This window comes from Varanus komodoensis, unplaced genomic scaffold (assembly GCF_004798865.1).
Source record: "Varanus komodoensis strain SLA01 unplaced genomic scaffold, ASM479886v1 scaffold6_4, whole genome shotgun sequence".
Taxonomy (NCBI): domain Eukaryota; kingdom Metazoa; phylum Chordata; class Lepidosauria; order Squamata; family Varanidae; genus Varanus; species Varanus komodoensis.
In genome coordinates this window covers 17,296,001-17,319,345 of record NW_025336347.1, presented here as the reverse complement: position 1 = coordinate 17,319,345, position 23,345 = coordinate 17,296,001, and the positions used below count along the sequence as shown (strand labels likewise).

The window sequence follows — 23,345 nt, the reverse complement described above, 5'->3', positions numbered from 1 at the left end:
GCAGGAGGCACATACTTGGTGATTGTCACTGTTCTGCCAAATGATTAGAGGTTAACAGAGGAAAACTATATTCAGCACACACATTAGCAGTACATTTTAGTACTGGTTAGGCCATACTGAAGCACTGCATATCTGACAAGATGGAGAGGGATCACTCTAAATCAGCACTTTGCCTATTAAAAGATATGCCAGTTAATAAGGCCAGCTGAGCCATTACTAGTTTAAGAAAGATTAAACACTGCCTTCCTGAATCAAAAATATATGAGTCCAGAAGATGAATTCACTTTAAAATTGGTTGTTCTAAGCTGTCTCTTGTGATAATACAGGTACCCTTCAATACATGCCCACAACAGTGCATGATACATGTGCACAGCTGTCTTGGTCTCAATAGAGGCAGTAACCAAGAGTGAGATGTTAATTTCATCAGTGTCACCGAAATGATGTTTGAATGATGGGATGGCTTCAAAGAATGCACATCCTGGAAAGAAGCCATCAGTAGTCTCTACAGTAGAGGCATTTCAGATGTGTAGACATTTTTTTTTAAAAGGCAACATCTGTACAATCCTTTGGGTTGCATATTAATGGATGCTGTATAGAATAACACTGTTAAGGCAATGGTAAATGTACAGGAAGTTGTGAATCTGCTCTCAAATATAGAAACCCAAGTTATACATTTGGCAGATTTGAATAATAATACTGCTCCTAGATAGTACCATTCAGATCTCAGGTGAAATATCTGCATGTTTGAATCCTTCCGCATGAAAAAAGACTCCATTTTCACAGAGCCCTCTATCCTGGAATGCTTGTCTAGACCCCTCCCTGCTGGCAGTAAAGTGTCAACTGAAATCAGAGCTATTTTGGTATCCTTTAGGCATTATTAATGCAGTATTCACTATCTCTGGTGACAAGAGCAGAAAAATAGCTTTTACCAATCAAGTATGCTGAATGTTTAGACCATGCATACAAGAAGCCTAGGTTGACTATTATTTACATTTTATCACTTAAGTAGCCCCGCTGTTTTAGTAATGCAACTTATTCCTCAAGTATATTATTCTGCGGGATCTACTAATACATTGAGCAAAGTTTGGCAAAATGAATGTGGACTGTGTACCTGTTTCCAACATTTTTTAAAAAAATATGATTGAGTAGTAGTACTTGAACAGAAAAACTTGTACAGGAACACAACAGGAATCAAGACACACATGCACACACACACAGAGGGGGGTTATTAGTTATCTGAACATCAGGAGGGCCCTAGGCTGGAAGGCAAACTGTTCTGTAATATTTTGGTTGTCTTGAAGGAGTTCTAGAATACACCAATTAATCAGAGCTGACTTTTTAATTTCCTATGACATATTGTAATAAGATTATTGAAGGGAGTTTAATTCATCTGGTGTGCAATGGTCATGATTTAACAGAATTTATATATATCAAAAATGCCTAAAAGTAACAATGAAAAACTTTGATTAGTCCTTTACAGCAATTAATAAAGCTTTTTCCCCTGCCCCATGTCCTAATTATGTAATTATGCTGAAGCAAACCACAACCAAGCATATTTTGTTTGTTTACATTTCTAGCCTGTTCTGTTGCTGAAGCTGTTTCTTGTGTTTATGTTAATATCTAGTTGAAACCAGATTAGCAGTCTGATTCTCCACTGAAATAATTTGACCCCTTCTTCAGGTAATAATCCCAATGCCATTAGTGAAGGTGCCGAGCCAATTTCCCAAAGATTTCTGAGCAGTAAGGAGTTTCCCTGGACTGAGAAAAGCTTGAGAAGAAAGTGCAACCCACTTTGGCCAGCAATCCAAAATCTGCCAGGGCCACAGCTTCTCTAACTGCTGTGACACAAAGTTCTCCTCACCAGACTGGGCTGTTGTTCAGTAAGTGAAACACACCTGTAAATGGTCTTCAGATGAATACCCTTATCTGTTGAGGAGCAGCAGGGTTGTGCCCAGGAGCAATGTCCCTCTGCTTCTTTGCCTTGCATGACAAAGGGCTATACATGCATATAGAGCCCCTCTGTGAGGGGAAAACTTTGGCCACTCAAGAGTTCCCCTCATGCAGAGGAGCTGGATGTGTAATGTACATAGAGGGCTCTTGCAATGCCTATAGAAGGTGCAGGGAATAGGGCTAGCCATACCATCTTTTCACATGTTGTTTAAATACACAGGATTTGTATGACTTCTGCCAAATACATCCCTTAAGCTTAGCCATTGAAAGCCAAGCAAAATTGAGAAGTATTTCTATTTATTTTAAACTTTTCAGGCTGTGGAGTCATTCCAAATAGTTCCAAAAAGTCTAGAAAATATTTATGTATTTATTAGTAATTTTTGTGTGCTACATGCTAGCAAAGTTATGCTCAAAATCCTACAAGCTAGGCTCCAGAAGTATGTGGATGGAGAGCTATCAGAAGTACAGGCAGGATTTCGAAGAGGGAGAGGAACTAGAGATCAAATTGCCAACATATGCTGGATTATGGAGAAAACTAGGGAGTTCAAGAAAAACATCTACTTCTGCTTCATTGACTATGCTAAAGCCTTTGATTGTGTGGACCACAACAAATTGTGGCAAGTTCTTAAAGAGATGGAACTACCAGACCATCTTATTTGTCTCTTGAGAAACCTATATGCAGGTCAAGAAGCAACAGTGACAACTGGACATGGAACCACTGATTGGTTCAAAATTGAGAAAGGAGTTTGGCAAGGCTGTAAACTGTCGCCCTGCCTATTTAACTTATATGCAGAGCACATCATGAGAAAGGCGGGGCTAGATGAATCACCTGTTGGAATTAAGATTGCTGGGAGAAATATCAACAACCCCAGATATGCAGATGTAGGATACCACTCTCATGGCAGAAAGTGAAGAGGAACTGAAGAACCCCTTGATGCGGGTGAAGGAGGAGAGCGCAAAAGTTGGCTTGAAACTCAACATTAAGAAAACTAAGATCATGGCATCCGGTCCTCTCACTTCCCGGCAAATAGATGGGGAAGAAATGGAGGTAGTGACAGATTTTATTTTCCTGGGCTCCAAGATCACTGCAGACGGGGACTGCAGCCAAGAAATTAAAAGACGCTTGCTCCTGGGAGGAAAGCTATGGCAAATCTAGACAGCATACTAAAAAGCAGAGACATCACCCTGCCAACAAAAGTTCAAATAGTCAAGGCTATGGTTTTCCCAGTTGCAATGTATGGCTGTGAAAGCTGGACCATAAGGAAGGCTGAGCGCCGAAGAACTGAGGCCTTTGAATTGTGGTGCTGGAGATGACTCCTGCGAGTCCCTTGGACTCTATGCCTTGATACATCACACTTGTTAGTTGTGAAGTCATGTTTGATCCATTGTGACCCCATGGACAACATTCCTCCAGGCCTTCCTGTCCTCCACCATCCCCCGAAGTCCACTTAAGCTCACACCGACTGCTTCAGTGACTCCATCTAGCCACTTCATCATCTGTCGTCCCCTTCTTCTTTTCCCGTCAATTGTTCCCAGCATTAGGCTCTTCTCCAGGGAGTCCTTCCTTCTCATTAGGTGGCCAAAGTACATCACACTTAGATTACTGCAATGGGGAAGCCCCTAAAGAGTGCCTGGAAGCTTCAGTTGGTGCAAGACAGAACAGCTAGGCTACTAATATTGTGACCAAACAACACCTGTCTTGAAACACTGGAATGCACTGGCTGCTAAATTGCTTTCTGGGCACAATTCAAGTTGGTGGTCTTAAATTTTAAAAAGCTAAATATTTTAGGAGCTGGCTATTGAAGTGACTGTCTCATTCACTATAAACCTGCCTGAGTAGTAAGATCTGCAAGACATACTCTTCTGAAGGCACATTACCCCCAGAAGCTCATTTATTCAGCATGCACAAAAGGATTTTCTCCCATGTTTTCCCCAAACTATAGAATGCACTTCCTCAAGACCCTTACAATTAGTATTTAGAAAGAATGTAAAGACCCTACTTTTTTAATTTACCCATTTGTTTTTACTATTGTGGGGCTTTATTGTTTTACATTGTACACTGCCTTGATTGCTTTTTAGCAGGTAAGGCATTATATAAATGTTTGTTAAACAGTCAGTCAATCAATTTCACTTTCTTTCTCAAAGAGAATCTTTATCTGTACAGCATACAAATATTTCACAGTGCAGACATAAGCAGAGGAAGAATAATACTGTTTTCTTTGGAGTGAAGCTTTTCGCATGCTACTGGATGTGGACTCATTTCCCTATCAGCGTCACACCAGAGAAGGAATCTCCATAGTTTGGAGCAGGAGGAGCAGAACAGCATGACTATCTGAATGGTCTTTTTCTGGTGGATGATTTATTTTATTTGTTTTAGTTATGTAACCCCTGAGTTATTTTTATTTTTTCTATGTGTTCTTTTCATAATTTTCCCTTTATTAAGAATCTGTAAGCTATGCAGGGGGAGGTGAGTGATGAATGTTATAAATGACTGTATGCTAGCCAACATTAACACAAGGGTCCATCAATAAATATAATATTTCTGCTCTCTTGAGGATTCCAACAGCAGATTTTGAATTTCATAAAAAGAGACATGGGATAACACAACAAAGGAACATAGATGGAAATGAATACAATTAAATAAATCTGAAACCAGAATACATATACTCAAAGGCAACAAAGTGATTGATAGCATTCACATGAAAGGGTTGTCCAGCAGTACAAGAACTGTTAACATACCATCAATTGCTCTGAGAAAACACCATTTATTGCTATATTACAATAGAGATGACACATCAAGAGAAAACCACAAACCTTTAAAACCGTTTTAAACATAAATGAGGAATATAACCCAAGTCTGGTAGAGTATTACAGAAATCTTTTGAAAAAGATGAGAGTGGGGAAATTGATGTTAAACATTAACTTCACCAGTTCTATATTTAACATCTTTTTCTGAAGAGATAATAATTCAACATTAAGCTGCCTGCTCCTATGAACTGGATTCTGAAGGAAAGACTGGTATCTGTGTCACTTTCTCTTTAAGCTCTATAGATAAAAATATTAAAATATGTATCATGCATATAAGCTGGAACTAGAGATCCTTAATCTTTACAGGACTATTAAAAGGTCTAACTCTTGTCAAAGGCTCTGGCTAGCAGTACAATGCACCACTTATTTATGGGAATATTTTAACTTTAGACTGATAATGTAATATGCATTTTAGCTAAGAAATGAATGCTGGATTTTGTAAGAATGAATATAGTCCTTTAAGTCTACGAGGGCATCACTTGCAACTTACTTTCCCACTGGACACAACAGATGGAAATACCATCTGGTCCTTTCTCAGTACAGAGGGCCCAAGAGATAATGGCCAGCTAGGAGATAATTGTATTCATTCTCTCGACAGCAATGAAAGCATCTTTGGTTCCAGAGATCCTGGTAGGCACAAAACTAAGGAGACATGTTGAATTAAAGTCAGATCAACAGTTTGGAAGAGAGCCCAGAAAGAAGGTCTTTTAGAAGTAAGACAAGAAATTGTGTTTTATGTTTAGAAAAATATGCATATACTGAATTCATTATCAAATTAACAGTTTAAAAAGTAAGCAAATACTCATAGGATGCAAGCACAGTCCTGACAAAGAACAAGAACTTGCAGCATAGAATGTTGGTTTATATTGTATGCATTTGTATATAGTTGATGATCAATATCTCAATTGAAAAACTGTTACTAAACTCAGTAAACTAGATTAATGATTTTCCAATTTTCTATCATCAAAAGTTTGTTTTCTCTGGAAGTTCTTTCCCATTATAGTAGAACACAATCTGAGTGGCCACAATCTTATTAAGCCCTACAGAATTTCCTTTTTTCCAGTGAAAAATCTACTTGATCCAGCAGACTCAAACTATTTTTAATTTGCACCTGGTTTGCAAATATTTTTGCTTGCATGGATAGTGCACAATTGTTCAAAGACCCAGAAGTTTCTAATACAGGAACCCTGCAAAAAAGTAGACCACTAGGAAGTATGACTACAAAAATAGCAAATCATACCACCTGCATTTTAGACAAGCCCAGAGAGAGAAGGCTAGTGAGAAGAGACAGATTTCTCCTGTTCAGTATTCTAGAAGAGAGGCTCACATCTGGCAAGCAGTGTTCTTAAATATTTTTTCTTTATATAATGCTAACAACAGAAGTGGAATAACCAATAAAATGCTGCAGTATGTCATCTTTCAACTCCTTGTAGGCATACTCCTGTTCAAAGTTTCAGTCAGTGTCAGCTATTCTCTCCAATCAGGGCATTCGACAGCCTTCCACTCATTTTCCCTTTGCAATGGTCACACTGTATTGCGTGGCTACAGAAATGTTCAATTTTCATTGGGATGGTACAGGAGTTGGCCCCTTGAGTATTTTTTCTCATAAGGCTTTACTTTTCATTTTTGCAGTTGTACAAGCTTGCTGACACACTCCTTTTGCTTTTCCATGGTCCTCTCTGAATTACAATTTTGGTAGCATTCATCATTTGAGTTTGCTAATAGAACTATAATCAAATTATTCCAGCTAGATGTAATCAAGATGATGAAAACTCTAGGCCCTGTGAGGTATGAATCTTTTGATTGTTAGTCTGTCCGAAAATATTAACTCTTTAAACATTTTGGAGGCTTTCCATTGAACAAACAATGAAATTAATATTTCTCTGCAAGAATCAGGGTGTGGGGGAGATACACTATAGTGATCCATAGAAATTTGCTTTTCTCCCTACACTTCCTTTGTACAGGTTAAGTATGAGTGTAGGGCTGCAGCCTAAATTCTGTTAAAACTTACACACACATAACCAGATGTATGGGTCAAATAAGCCAACATCTCAAGAAAACAGTTTTATGGCCAGAGTCAGAAGCCTGAGCACATGTAAGTATGGTACCACTTTTCTTATTCAACACAGTCGATGAATCACTGCCAAAAGGCTGCATGGTTTCTGTCCCCTATATGGCACTATCCAACAGCCATAGCTGTGTGGTGGGTATTCACATCTTTTAGCACTCCTTCAATGAATACAAAATGATTTCTGTATGTGCAAGTGTGTGATGCTGGAATTAAAGGGAATTGCTTAAAGCTTGATTTATTGTATTCATACATGGAGTTGCGGGGTGGGGGGATTAATGCATCACTCTGGAAGGTTTATACTTTCATACCCTGCTTTTCTTAGTCTTTGAGTACTATGGAACAATAAAACCATTGATCAGTACTTTAAAGCAATCTTTCACTATAAAAAGGATTCTTCCAATATAAAAATGTTTAAAATATTAAAACACGTTCATTTGTGGCCTGGGCTCTTAACCTGATCACATCTAACAGATGACGTTTGGTTCTGAATTTTCTGAATATAAAATTATTTATTAAGGCTACAATTCTAAGATTACTTAACTAGGAGTACTTCTAGTTAAGTACAATAGGTCTTGCTTCCAAACAGACATGTAAAAGTTTGTCCTTTTAGTGTACATGACTATCAGGAATTGATCAACTGTGCTATTCCTTTTTTTCCAAATTACACAATATAATGAAGTTACAATTCATTCATAAATTTTTGCCCTTAAAAACATACTTATATTGCATTACAAAGAATTTGATCTCCAGTCCTCAGGGAAATATACCACTAGAGAGTCTGAGAAATACTTATCAAATTAGCTTAATTACTCCATGTCAACTTGATTAGTTGCTGTTCTTTAATGCAAAAGCTGCTGCTTGCAATTAATAGCAGTTGGTACTAGTTCAATTGATTGAGTGTCTACAGTGCATGAAACATGATACTAAGTTTAGAATTATCTTACAGCAATTCAGTTGAAAAGTCTTTTCCCAGTGGTACATAGATCTGAAGTACCAGAAATTGCTGGATCAGTCCAACTAGAAAGAAACAAAAGAAACAGATTAAGTGTGCATGCCACATACAAAACGTGGGAAGAAAACAATGAAAGGAAACCAAATCAAAGTATAATTTGTTAAAAAGAGAGATATTTTGCCAAACATTCAATTGGAGGCTCAGGTGGAATTCCTACAACCACAAAAGAGAAGCTAATTACTTCATTTACACTTTGTCATTATCTTGACAGAGCACAAATACACACTGTACTTCCTAAACAAGCATATAAAACTCAATCTAAAGATTTACAGGCATGCTCCTGAGAAGTGTATGCCTGAGCATTACTCTCCAAAGTAAACTTTATTTCATCCATGAAAGCAATTTATTCACACAATAGAATCCAGATTAGGACAGTTGTGGACAGTTGAGGATCTAATTTGAAAGCTTAAAACAAGCCACAGCTCAGAAGGGAGAGCAGAGAAAATGAAGTGCTTCCTGAATCCAGAAAACTCAAAATGGTTTTGAGGAGCAATGCCTACTGAAAATCATGAAAGATGGCTCATGAAGTGCTACTATCCCCATCCCAGTCTGGTCCATTAAAAAAAGGCAGACTACGACTTCGCGACTAGCAACAACAACCATGATCAAAAACTACTTTCCAATTTTCTAACAAAAAGTGATTGTGTGACCTCCAATGTAACTGACTTGTCCACCTTATATTAATATTTGGGTTATCCTGTGCTTGTGTTTTCTATTTTCAAACAAGGAAAAACTCCATGAACATAACTATGCTTTAAAGCTGTCCAAGTTGTTGGCCATCATGATATCTTATGGTGCTGAATTTCATAGCTTAATAATTTCCTGTGTGAAGAAGTACTTCCTTTTATCTGTTCTGAATCTTCCTTCATTCACCTTTGAAAGGTAACCCTCAAACATTAGCATCACGGGAGAAGAAAAGCATCTTCTTCCCACTTCAAAGTGCCACATTTAGACAGCTGAAATCAGTGTTGCCAAAACCTAGTGCCTTACAGGGTGGAAGGACTGTGGAGGCAACCTTCACCTTCATAAACTTCCTACCCTGTATAGGATGCTCATAATCCTACTAGTTCAAAGGCTACAGGTATTCTGATTGGATTGCAGCCTTTAAAATTTTAGATGCCATCCTACGCACCTGTTTCCACTCCACATTATCGTTTTTGAGATATAGGAACAATAATTGTACACAGTATCATGAGTATATTTGCACCATGGATTCATATAAGAATGTGTTGTTGTTTTTATTTTATTTGTTTATTTAAAACTTTTTTTATGCCGTCCCTTATGCATAGCATCTCAGGATGGCTTACACTCGTTAAAATCAAAAACGATAAAACAACCCAGTACAATAAATAACATATAACCACTAAAATAAATTAAACCAAAATTAAACCAATTAATGACTGTTAAAACATTAAGATACTAATTTTTAAAATAACGATTGAATAAAAAGGTTTTGACCTTTTTAATGATGACTTATCTTCAGCAATACCAGAACACTTAGGCCCAGAAGACACACAATACATACAATGTAATGCTTGGTTTGAATACACATCAGCCTCCTCGATTTACACATACAGTAACCAACATTTCAGAATTTTCAAACAAGTATTTTTTATTTTCTATTAGGAACAATTAAAACAATGTTTTTAACCTTGCCCACAGCCTATTTAGCTGGCTGCCCTACCGCATGACCGACCGCCCCCCCTGTCCACTCCACCTGACTGCTCCATCTGGCCACTGCTGCCATAGGATCCTGACTAACAGCCTTTCTGAGCCACTCCTGGCATGACTGTCGATGCCTGCACTGCCCTTCTCCTCTGTCTGAACAGGCCTGGCTGGTGGCAGAAACAGGGCTGGTACACACAGAGACGTGGGCCACTTTGCTGGTGCAGCACAGAGGCTGAGGGAGGTGGGACCACAGATGGGAAGACTCTCCCTGTGGCCTATGTACCTGGCAGCCTTGGACAAAGCCAAAGGGCATCACCCATTTGGTGCCTGTTTGGTATGTAGATAAAAAGGAGAGGGTTTTTTTAAACAACTCCTCTCCTTCCACCCCCATTCACTTCTATTTCCTCTCTTGGTAAGATAGGATGCATTGGAAGTATTTAAAAGAAGGTAACTGAAGAAGTGAGGTAAGTTAAGGAAGGTTCAGATAACTAGTTGAGGGTTGTAGGATGTAGGTAAGGAAAAAATGAAGGAATTAGAATTGTATTTTGGTAATTGGTTGCTTAATGTTCATGTTGGTCTATTGAGAATGTGAGGAAGGAATGTGAGGAGATTAAAGGAGGTAAGAAGGTTAGTAAGAAGTGGATTATGAAAGGAAAGGTAAGCTGAATACTTGTAGTATACTATTACCATGGTTCCCCCCCACCCCAGCAACTGTTTTTTTTCCCCTAGCAACTCTCAGTTAAGTATAGTTTTGGACTCCCAATATGTTGCTGAATAAGGCTATGATGTCCACCATATTAAAAAGGCACCACTGGCCACCTATTAATTTTCCTTTTACATGTGCAATAAGGTTATCTAGGTTATTCACACCAACTTTGATGGCAGTGTAATATTCAGTAATGTTGCATTTTGGTATTCCCTGCGCACTACTAAGACATGATGCACTGAGGAGACTAGAATGACAATTCCCTTTTTTAGGGGAAGAGAAGAAACCAAACTACAATCATTTTAAACACTCAATAGTGATAACAGTGATTCCTTGCATGGATGGAAGGTGGGATGTACAGCTTATTCCATCATTCCAATCTAATCTAATCCATTATGGTCAGAGACGAGCATTCACTAACACAGACCATCATAAGAGGTAAAAAAAAACACAACACTTTTCTATTACCCTAATTAAAATGACAGTTAAAACTGATTAACAAATAACAACCACAAAAATTAAACTAACTACAAAGACAGAATATAAATAAACCAAAGTCACATATATAAAAAATGTAATGCCATAACCATGATAAACATGGGGTGTATGGGGTGATCAGGGAGGGGTAGCACCTCTGGTGCAGCGGCACATCGTGTCCTCTTAGGGCAGTTTGTTCACCTTTGGTCCCCACTTTTCACCCAGCTCTCACCTGTGGCTCCCAGTAGCTGTAGCATGCGCAGCGGCCACACCCCAGGCAACAGCTTCGACAGACTGGCCAAACCAGGTAGAGGGTAGCCGTTGGGTCAAGACCTTCGGTGAGATAGGGATTTGTCTGTCCCGAGCATGTGAAGACAGACTCTGGTGGATTGAGCGGATGAGACCTACTAGAATAGGACCAACGGTCATGAAGGTGGTTTCTGCAAGTGTTGTGGTACGCTAAGAGCATGGCAAGACACAAAGACGCCCTGGTCAACCACTGCACCCAGCCCATCTCCAACTGTCTCGACTCTTGTCCTGCCACTGGAGCAAGATGGATTCTGGGAAGAGAGAGTGAGGCTGACTATGCGCACCTCTCCCTCACTTTAATCCAATCCACGTGCAAGTTTTGACATCCTAAGTTCTAGTAAACCTCAAAGTCCTGTGGCAATGGGAGAGTGACGAAGCAGCAGGTGTGGATACACTGGGAGCTCTGCCGTCCCCTTCTTCTTTTCCCGTCAATTGTTCCCAGCATTAGGCTCTTCTCCAGGGAGTCCTTCCTTCTCATTAGGTGGCCAAAGTATTTGAGTTTCATCTTCAGGATCTGGCCTTCTAAAGAGCAATCAGGGTTGATCTCCTCTAGGACTGACTGGTTTGATCGCCTTGCAGTCCAAGGGACTCGCAGGAGTCTCCTCCAGCACCACAATTCAAAGGTCTCAATACTTTGGCGCTCAGCCTTCCTTATGGTCCAACTTTCACAGCCATACATTGCAACTGGGAAAACCATAGCCTTGACTATACGCACTTTTGTCGGCAGTGTCTCTGCTTTTTAGTATGCTGTCTAGATTTGCCATAGTTTTCCTCCCCAAAAGCAAGCGTCTTTTAATTTCTTGGCTGCAGTCCCCGTCTGCAGTGATCTTGGAGCCCAGGAAAATAAAATCTGTCACTACCCCAATTTCTTCCCCATCTATTTGCCGGGAAGTGAGAGGACTGGATGCCATGATCTTAGTTTTCTTAATGCTGAATTTCAAGCCAACTTTTGCGCTCTCCTCCTTCACCTACCTTAAGAGGCTCTTTAGTTCCTCTTCACTTTCTGCCATTAGAGTGGTATCATCTGCATATCTGAGGCTGTTGATATTTCTCCCAGCAATCTTAATTCCAACTGGTGATTCATCTAGCCCTGCCTTTCTCATGATGTGCTCTGCATATAAGTTAAATAGGCAGGGCGACAGTTTACAGCCTTGCCGAACTCCTTTCTCAATTTTGAATCAATCAGTGGTTCCGTGTCCAGTTCTCACTGTTGCTTCTTGACCCATATATAGGTTTCTCAAGAGACAAATAAGATGGTCTGGTACTCCCATCTCTTTAAGAACTTGCCGCAATTTGTTGTGATCCACACAATCAAAGGCTTTAGCATAGTCAATGAAGCAGAAGTAGATGTTTTTCTGGAACTCCCTAGCTTTCTCCATGATCCACTGTATGTTGGCAATTTGATCTCTAGTTCCTCTGCCTCTATGAAATCTTGCCTGCACTTCTGGTAGTTCTCAGTCCACATACTGCTGGAGCCTAGCTTGTAGGATTTTGAGCATCACTTTGCAAGCATGGGAAATGAGTGCAATGGTGTGGTAGTTTGAACACTCTTTGGCATTGCCCTTCTTTGGAATCGGAATGTAAACCGACCTTTTCCAATCCTGTGGCCACTGTTGAGTTTTCCAAGTTTGCTGGAATATTGAGTGTAGCACTTTTACTGCATTGTCTTTTAAGATTTTGAATAGCTCAGCTGGAATACTGACACCTCCAATAGCTTTGTTGTTGCTCAGACTTCTTAAGGCCCATTTGACTTCACATTCCAGGAAGTCTGGCTTGAGGTCAGTGACCACCCCATTGTGGTTATCAGGGACATTAAGCTCTTTCTTGTATAGTTCTTCTGTGTAATCTTGCCACCTCTTCTTAATCTCTTCTGCCTCTGTTAGGTCCCTGCCATTTTGGTCCTTTATCATGCCCATCTTTGCATTAAACGTTTCCTTCATACCTCCAATTTTCTTGAAAAGATCTCTGGTCCTCCCTATTCTATTGTTTTCTTCTATTTCTTTGCACTGTTCATTTAAGAAGGCCTTCTTATCTCTTCCAGCTACTTCTCTGGCATTCTGCATTCAATTGGCTGTATCTTTCCTTTTCTCCCTTGCCTTTCTCTTTCCTTCTTTCTCAGCTATTCGTAAAGCTTCCTCAGACAGCCATTTTGCTTTCTTGCATTTCTTTTTCTTTCGGATGGTTTTAGTGGCTACCTCTTGTACAATGTTGCCAACCTCTGTCCATAGTTCTTCAGGCACTCTGTCAATCAGATCTAATTCCTTAAATCTATTTGTCACCTCTACTGTATATTCACTAGGAATATGATTTAGGTCATACGTGAGTGGCCTAGTGCTTTTCCCTACTTTCTTTAGTTTAAGCCTAAATTTTGCAACAAGAAGCTCATGATCTGAGCCAGTCAGCTCCTGGTCTTGTTTTTACTGACTGTATAGAGCTTCTCCATCTTTGGCTGCAGAGCACATAGTCAATCTGATTTCTGTGTTGACCGTCTGGTGATGTCCATGTGTAGAGAGTCGTCTCTTGGGTTGTTGGAAAAGAGTGTTTGCTATGACCATTGCATTCTCTTGACAAAATTCTACCAGCCTGTGCCCTGATTCATTTTGTACTCCAAGGCCAAACTTGTCTGTTATTCTGGTTATCTTTTGGCTTCCTACTTTAGCATTCCAATCCCCCATGATGATAAGGACATCAATTTTTGGTGTTAATTCTAGAAGGTGTTGTAGGCCTTCATAGAGCCGATCAACTTCAGCCTCTTCAGCACCAGTGGTTGGGGCATAGACTTGGACTACTGTGATGTTGAATGGTTTGCCTTGGATTTGAACTGAGATTATTCTGTCATTTTGGAGAGTGTATCCCAGTACTGCTTTTCCTACTCTTTTATTGACTATGAAGGCTACTCCATTTCTTCTGAGGGATTCTTGCCCGCAGTAGTATACCTGATGGTCATCTGAATTAACTTCACCCATTCCTGTCCATTTTAGTTCACTGATTCCTAAGATGTCAATGTTCAGTCTTGTCATCTCTTATTTGACCGCATCCAGCTTGCCTTGATTCATGGATCTTACATTCCAGGTTCCTATGGAGTATAGATCTTTACAGCATTGGACTCTCCTTTCACCACCAGATACATCTGCAACTGAGTGTCCTTTCGGCTTTGATCCAGTCGCTTCATTCTTTCTGGCGCTACTAGTACTAGCCCTCCGCTCTTCCCCAGTAGCATATTGGACACCTTCTGACCTGAGGGGCTCATCTTCCGGCTTTTTGCCTTTTGGTATGTCCATGGGGTTTTCATGGCAAAGATACTGGAATGGATTGCCATTTCCTTCTCCAGTGAATCATGTTTTGTCTGAGCTCTCTGCTATGACCTGTTCGTCTTGGGTGGCCCTGCACGGCATAGCTCATAGCTTCATTGAGCTACGCAAGCCCCTTCGCCACAACAAGGCAGTGATCCATGAAGGAATAAGACCTAGATTAGGAATGTTAAAAAAAACCATGGGGGCACACTGTCTGACCCAGAAAACACAAAAGAAAAAGTGGAAAGAATATACTGAATATACAGAAGAGATGAAAGTATGACAGACTATTCAAATAGGAATCTTATGAGAAAGAGCCTGCAATTTTAGAAAGTGAAAAGAAAGCTTCTCTAAAGGTACTAGGAAGGCACAAAGCACCTGGAGTAGACAAGACAGAACTATTCCAAACTGCAGAGACTAAACTAATCCAAATACTAACAATAAAATGCCAACAAACATGAAAAACAATACAACAGCTCACAGACTGGAAACACTGAATATAAATTCCAATCCTCAAAAAGAAAAGAAAAGAAAAGAAAAGAAAAGAAAAGAAAAGAAGATGCAAATAAGTTCAGAAACTTCAGGTCCACTGTACTAATTTCTCATGTAATTAAAAGAGACATTCAAGTTTTTGCAACAAAGAATACTATCCTATATGGAGCGAGAAATGGTGGACATCCAGAATGGATTCTGAAAAGGAAGAGGCACTGGAGATCATATGGCAAGTAAATGTTGGCTACTGGAGTGCACCAAGAATTTTCAGAAAAAGATCAGTGTATGCTTTGTAGATAGAGCAAAGCCTTTGAAATGAGTGACTCATGAGAAGCTATGGATGGTCCTGAAAGATATGGGTATGCCTCAGCACTTGATTGTCCTGTTGCATACCATGGGCAATGCTGTCCTACTGTTAGGACACCATATGGAGAAACACAATGGCTTCCCATTGCGTATTTCATTTCCCTCTCTGTTCAATCTGTATGCAGACTATAAGGAAAACCAGATTAGCATTACAGGAAAAAGTGAAAATTGGTAGAAGACATATCAATAATTTAAGATATACAGATGATACCAGACTGTTTGCAGAAAGCAGCAAAGCACTGAAACAAACCCTGAAGAAAACAAAATTAAACAAGCATTATTAAGAGTAAAGCCTTGTAATTCTTCTGTGGTCAAGATTTTTGTCTTCTTAATCACTTAATAATGAAGAAACTGAACTTATGAAAGGTTTTATGTACCTTGGCTAAGTCATCAATTGAAAGGGAGACTGTAGCTAAGAAATTCAAAGACAGACATGCACATCACAGATCTAAGACTGCGCAGGAGACCAAGGTCAAGATCATTCATACTATTGTATTCCCAATCACAATGTATGCATGTGAAAGCTGGACAGAAAAGAAAGCTGACAGGAAGAAAACGGATACATTTGAAACATCATGCTGGAGAAGAGCTTTATGAATATGCTGCACTAACATATTCATAGTGAGAGTTTCATAGAGACAAGAGAGAGTTTATCAAGCTAGAGCTTTCCCTAGAAGAGCTTTCCCTAAAAGTGACAAAACCAAGGATGTCTTATTTTTGGGCAGATTGTGAGAAGACAAAACTCCCTGGAGAAGACAATTATGGTAGGGAAAGTCAAAGACAGAAGAAAAGGAAGACCAAATATGAGATGAACTGACTCCATAAAGGAAGGCACACCCTGGAACTTCACAGCGCATAATACCATGACGACCACCACTTCTTTCTAGTGATTTATTTCCCCATTCTTACTCAAAGAATGGGGAAATTAATGTAGCATTGTACGTGCACCCCCAAAGATGCTTTTCTTTCCTAGGAAGCCCTTCTATTGTACCCACACAGTCAAAAGAGAGTAAATACCATTTTTCTAGGCTGGCTATGCTTTATTCCCTCCCTCCTCACAGAAACAGGACAAAAGCATTTAGAATTGCATATGGGCCCCTGCAAATGCTTTCCTTTCCATCCTAGGAAAACCCTCCATTGTGCAAAATTAGGAAAAAATATAGCAAACATCTTCCCCATTCAGAAATAATTTCAAGTGGGGGAGGGCACTTACTGCAGAGCCATTTGAAAATGTCATATTTTTCTTTGCTACACTCTTAAAAGATATATGCAATGAAGCACTGTTAAATGCTAAAATACCAACTACTTGGACTGAGGCAAATATCACATTAATACCGAAAGAAGATATGGATGTAGCACAGATTCAAAACTACCAACCCGTATCATTATTAAATGTGGATTACAAAATTTTTGCTTCTATACTGGCAGAAAGACTAAAGAAGTTATTAATAGACTTTATTCATCCAGACCAAAATGGCTTTTTGCCAAAAAGACAAATGAAGAATAACTTGAGAACCATCTTGGATATCTTAGAATATTATGAGATGCATACTGAAAAACCAATGGCTTTACTGTTTATGGGTGCCCAAAAAGCATTTGATAATGTTAATTGGCAATTTACGAGGCAACAGATGATTCAAATGGAGTTTGGTGAAAAATTTATGAATGCGATATCAAGTATTTATCAAAAACAGTCAGCCAGGATCTTAATTAATGGAGAACTTTCAAACCCTATAGAGATCCAAAAGGACACAAGACAAGGATGTCCGCTGTCACCCCTACTGTTTATTTTGACTTTAGAGGTACTGAATAGAAGTGTTAGGGATGACGAGGACATCAAAGGCACTAGAATTAGGGACGGAAGTTATAAATTGCAACCATTCGCAGATGATTTGGGCTTTATAACGGAGGAACCTTTTGTAACAATGCCTAAACTTTTATAACGGATTGAAGAATATGGTGAGGTTACGGGAATGAAAATAAATAGAGAAAAAACGAAACTGTTGGTTAAAAAACTTACGCGAGAACAAAAAGAAAGACTCCAAGAACAAGTAGATTTGCAGATTGTTAAAAAGGTTAAATACTTGGGAATCTATCTTACAGCTAAATGTACTACTTTGAAAGAAGATAATTATAATAAATTATTGAAGGATATCAAAGGTGATTGGGAAAAATGGGCCAATTTACAATTATCTTTGATGGGAAGAATAGTACTTGTTAAAATGAATGTATTACCTGAACTTATGTTTCTGTTTCGAATGATTCCTGTAAAAATTGATAAAAAATTATTTGATGATCTAAATTTTCAAATTTTGAGATTTATCTGGAGAAAAAAGAAACCAAGGATTAAATTAAAAATGCTTCAGGAAGCTAAAAGGAATGGAGGTTTTGGTCTTCCCGATTGGATGTTGTATTATCAAGTGTCTGTTTTAACTTGGCTAAAAGAATGGATAACTTTGCGAAATAAGAGAATTTTGTATCTCGAAGGTCATGACTTGCAGATTGGTTGGCGTGCTTATATGTGGTATGAAAAAGCTAAGTCACATGGGTCTTTTCTGAGTCATTTTATTAGAAGATCTTTAATGTCAGTGTGGGAAAAACTAAAGCTAAAAGTGTATAATAAATTACCAAGATGGCTCTCACCTGTGGAAGCTTTTGTATATCCAAATGTATTGAACTTTGAAAAGATCATAAGATATGATGATATCTTGGATAAGGATGGTGGCCTGAAACTGGAGCAAGAAATACAAGAACAGGGACTTAATATTTCCTGGTGGTATAAGGTGAAGATGCAATCGAGATATGCTAAAGACTGTAAAACATGGGGGTTTTACAAAGACCTAACAGAGTTTGATCAAGTGATGCTTAAAACAGATGAGAAAATTATTAAAAGACTGTATGATTTTTTACTTGACAGGAAAATGGAAGGGGAACAGATTAAGGAAACTATGTTAACATGGGCACAAAACTTTGAATTTAATGTGGAACTAGAAAAGTGGAAAAAACTATGGGAAAGAAACATTAAGGTAACATTAGCAACTTCGTATAAAGAAAATTTATATAAAATGTTCTACAGATGGTATTTGTCACCAAGTCGATTAGCTAAGCTATTTCCAAATATGTCAAATACATGTTGGACATGTAAACATAAAGTGGGTACTTTCTATCATATGTGGTGGACTTGTGATAATGTGAAAAAGTATTGGATTAAAATACATAGATGGATGGAGTAAACATTACAAAAACCTTTTGCTTTTAAACCTGAAGTTTTCTTGTTAGGCATCATACCAGAAGATGTTAACAGACAGGAAATGTATCTGATACTGCACCTAATCACAGCGGCGAGGATTGCATTTGCTCAATATTGGAAAAGTGAGGAACTACCCACCAATGGATTGATTGTAAGAAAGATCTTGGACTGCGCAGAAATGGATAGATTGACTTTATCATTGAAGGAGAAAGAGGACACTGACTTCTATCGAACTTGGGATTCTTTTTATAACTGGCTAGAGAAACGGGACTTGGCGTAAACTTAGAGATGTTTTCAAATTATTATAAATTGATTTGAATTTGACTTTAGAATGCTAAAATATATGTAGTAGGGGGTTGACCCAGTAAATCCGATGTATGTGATGTTTGATGCTTTTAGTGTTAGTTTAAAATTTTAATAAAAATTTATTAAAAAAAAGAAAAAGTCATATTTTTCCTTGGCCCAATAACAACACTGAATTAGTAAGGTTGGAAAAGTAGGTTTTCTTCCAAGCAGAATTAATAGGAGTGGAAAAGTAGTTTTTCTTTCAAAGATAATCATTTATGTAATTCTAAATATGAACTGATGTAAACTACCCTCACTACCCTTACTCTTTGCCCCATCAGATTGCCATAAGCATAATAATGGATTTTGAGTTTCACTACCTCAGCTTTTGAGTCAGGACGTTTTTTCCTCCTGGCACTCAAATGAGACTAAAAAAACCTGTAGTTTCATTAAAAAGGCATGAGGCATTGTGCCTTAACACACTGCACATTGTTTGGGGTACCTAAATCACTGAAGTGCCAAAAATCAATAAATTTTGGGACATTTTACATCCCCAGCATATTTCAGGTTATTGAAAGACAACTGTAAAATACAAGTGGTTGAAAGTTGGATATATTTTTCCTACCCTGAATAGAACAATCTTCCAGAAGGACCCGACTTCAAATCTACTTATGTGTAAACATCAGAAGGAAATGTGAGCCTGGGATAAGAAAGTTACCTTGCGGAACAAATAACATAGTTTATTTTATTTATTTATTTATTTATTTATTTAGAAAGCTTCTATGCCGCCCCATTCGCCGAAGCCTCGGGGCGGCTCACAACATAAATAACTTCAATTAAAATAATATAAATTAACAGTATAAAATAAGTCGCCCTGGACAAAGAATAAAATAAATAAATACTATTAACAGTTAAAATGACGTTTGAATAAAAAGGTCTTCACCTGGCGCCGAAACAAAAAATAACGACGGCGCCAGGCGGACCTCTCTGGGGAGCGCATTCCATAGATTGGGCACCACCGCAGAGAAAGCCCTCCTCCGAGTACTCACCCTCCTAATTTCCTTCACGGAGGGTTCCCGGAGAAGGGCCTCTCCCGCAGATCTCAGGGAGCGGACAGGCATATATGGACGTAAGAGCTCCTTCAGGTAACCAGGACCCAAGCCGTTTAGGGCTTTATAGGTCATCACCAACACCTTGAATTGGGCCCGGACTTCAATGGGAAGCCAGTGAAGCTGATGGAGGACTGGAGTCATGTGAACATAACACCCAGTCCCCGTCAGCAGCCTGGCAGCTCTATTTTGAACCAATTGAAGTATCCGGACTGTCTTCAAGGGTAGCCCCACGTAGAGCGCGTTACAGAAGTCAAGGTGGGAAGTCACCAACGCGCTCTAGTTGTGAGCCAGTTCACCTTGAGCAATTTTGCCAACATTTGTCTGCTGTTAACTCTTTTAAAAAGAGGTTTTAAGGCCCATCTTTAGATTATTTGGTTATAATTAAGTGGTAATTAGCCTACAGGCTTAAGCACTAAGAAAATACAAACCCAAGTATTTTGTTGTAATACTGCCAACAAACATGTTTAAGTTTTATTTCTCATAAAAGATTCATTAAATATTGAGAGAAATTGAATTTTTATAGCAGAAATTTAAACTTAATTGACTCCATAAGCATAACTGCAGTGGCATATTTTAAAACGTCTCATTTCTCATATCACCAGTGTCTGGAAAGTTAATTTGTAATTACATAACGCTGTCCAACAAATACTGGAACCAAATACATTGTATGGCAACCACATCACATGGATGAAAAGTTCTAAATCCAAGTTATATCAAATATAATTTGAAACAGCTAATGTTATGGCCCTTCAACAATAGTAGGGTGGAGTGAGAGCAGACAGCAGCTCACATAGTCTTCCCCAACCTGCTGCCTTCCTGAGATGGTAGACAACAACTCTCATCATTGCCAGTCAGATTGGGGAAAATGTGAGTTATAGCCTATCACATCTAGAAGGCATCAGGTTAGCACAGACTGATCTAGGATCACACACTTCTCATTCAAATCCTGAGGATTTCAGTTTGCTCTTTTTTCCCTGTAAAACTTAATCCAAAAATATGAATTCAAAATTGTATAGGGAAGGGACAACAGATTTTCTGGGCATTGTATTTCTGGCATTCAAAGGCCCTGAGAACCTTTAAATGCTACTGAATATTTCAGCAGGGATCCAGTCACTGGACAATATGACTGTTGGCAGGTATACTATCCACCAAACTGCCCCCACTCCTCTAAGGGAATGAAGAGCATTGAACCTGTTTAATATTTGAAATGGGTCTGGCCCAATGTCTCCAGCACCACAAGAAGCATCCAAAGCTACCTAACACATCACCAGTTGTGGCTGCAACTGTTTCAGCAAGTTATTAAGAATATCACTTAGCTCATAGATGCACACCATCTTGAATCTTCGACAACGAGAGGGAGTGTGGTGGTTAGAGTAGAGTGCTAATACTGTGGCCAAAGAAAGTAAAAGTTCCTATGTCTAGAAGCTGTAACGTAGAAGCAGAACCTAAATGCAGACTGTCATGGCAGAAATGGAAGTAGATTCTTTTCACCTCAGAGAAGGCAAAAGAATTTGGCTACATTATCTCTAATTTTAAATCTGTTTCCAAAATATAATAATCTCTAAGACAAAAGAAATGGCTAATTTTCTAGAACTTTGTAAACTGCCCCCCTGCACAGTCTTAGCAAAGATAAGCATTACAAACTGTAAACACATGCTGCAAAACATCTTAAAAGAACCTTTTAAATACAGAAAGAATGTCTTTATTTATTGAAGAATATTTCCATACAAAGTTAGGCTGTAACTCATTGCCAGAAAGACTGCCGCAGAAAAATAATATGCAGTGATATGGCTAGCACAATGGATCATACTTCTCCTATCTCAATTCCCAGAATTTCAATTCTACTTTGTAATCACTTTAGGCAAATAAATATACTATTACTACTCTACATTGTCCTTCTTTCAGAACATACCTTAGTTCACAAGTTCTCAGCACTCAGAATGCAAAATGCTAGAATTCAACATGCTTGGAAGCTATGCTATGCTCACTATGCCTCCGAATCTTCAGTGATGGAAGCGATGACTGGTTCATCAGTGCTGAATTTAAGGACAAACAGAAGTCAATTTGCTTTTACTCAGACACTCTGCTTTCAAGGTAAAGACACAATGCCAGCTATGGCATGATACAGAAGACTTGTGAACTATGGTTTGACATAACTGTTTGACTGACTGTTGAAGACAGTATGGTGATCTTAAGGGTGTCAGATTGTGAAGACAGCTATCTAAGATAAAATTGCCAGACTGCTTAAAAATTTGGCAGGTGCCCTTCAGCCAGTCATTATAATTATTATCAGATTAATCTAGCTTACAAGGAACAGTATGTGTATCTGGGGGACGCAGGGTGGGGAAGATTAGCAGTAGAAAAATAGCCAAGAGGAAAAGTTTTAAAACCCTGGTACCACAGATCCAAAATTTTTGGGGGGTTGCGGGAGAAAGAGAGGTAAAACTGACTAATCTCATCAAGACAAGTTCTGGAGAAAGTTCTTGTCAGTTTCACCTGGACAACTATGCCAGGAATTTAAGATTAAATACCTCCTGTTGAGTCAGCATATATCGCACTCTTTTCCAGATCTTGCTTTGACAGCAGTCCATTCTACACCTTGTTAAAACCCCCTTCTTTGAAGGGCCCATACCAGCAACAGGACCTTAAGAAGGCATGTATACTGGAAAAGCAGGTTGCTTACCTGTAACTGATGTTCTTCGAGTGGCCATCTGTGCATTCACACATATGGGTGCTGCGCCTGCGCAGTGCCAAAGGCAGAGGCAGGAGCAGGGCGTTGCAAGGGCGCAGCCGAAGCAGGAGCCGGACGCCGGGCAAGGGTGGCTGAGGCGGAAGCTGACTCCGCAACCAGCTGATCTGATTGCATGAGAGCTTGGTCCCAAAGTAGCTTCTGCAGGTGGTTTTCCCTATTCTACCGGGCCTGCTTAGTAAATGCCAAACAATGGCCACATTTATCCGTCCTGTGCCCCTCACCTAAACAAAGGAGGCACAGGTCGTGTGGGTCCACCGGGGACATCTTGGACCCGCACTCCACACATTTGTGGAAGGCCGCTCGCTGTGCCATTGTGAAAAGGAAAAGAAGAGGATAGTGCAGAGGGAATAGATAATATTTTTGGTTTTGTTTTGTTTTTTTTTTTAGAACAAGAGAGATAGTGTCGAAAGGAGAACTAGAGAACTTGGAATATAAGAACTTGGAATAAGGGAAGAATGAACAAACTAGGTAAGTAGCAAAAATCCAAGCGAGAGCGATAGTGGCACGAGGCACAGTGAACGGCGGTCGCAAAGGCTGAGTAAAATGGCGGACACTCTGCTCTATATATATTATTGAAGGGGAGGGGAGCAGAGTTTCCTGCCAAAAACTGTTAGCTTTCAATCTTTTGGCCTTAGGCACTGAGCAGGCGCAGCACACATATGTGTGATGCACAGAGGCCACGACGAAGAAGTGGTGGTATACTGCTAATCATTGGTGAGGCCACTGATGCTGCCAGGAGCTATCTAGATATTCAAATCAGGAAGTACCCTGTTTGCATGCTAAACTGCAGGGAC

The 23,345-nt window shown here is 39.3% G+C and overlaps 1 protein-coding gene across 4 annotated transcripts in view; it reads right to left on the bottom strand.

The window, feature by feature from the left end:
* CFAP20DC (CFAP20 domain containing) overlaps positions 1–23,345 on the bottom strand; it is a 203,446-nt gene that overhangs the window by 153,707 nt on the left and 26,394 nt on the right. For 3 of the 4 annotated variants that reach the window (XM_044452102.1, XM_044452103.1, XM_044452105.1), the window contains exon 5: positions 7,774–7,846. The exons of the other annotated variant lie outside the window; for it this stretch is intronic. In XM_044452102.1, the coding sequence (XP_044308037.1) occupies positions 7,774–7,846 (73 nt within the window). The remainder of the gene's footprint in view (positions 1–7,773; positions 7,847–23,345) is intronic. 4 annotated transcript variants of the gene reach the window in all.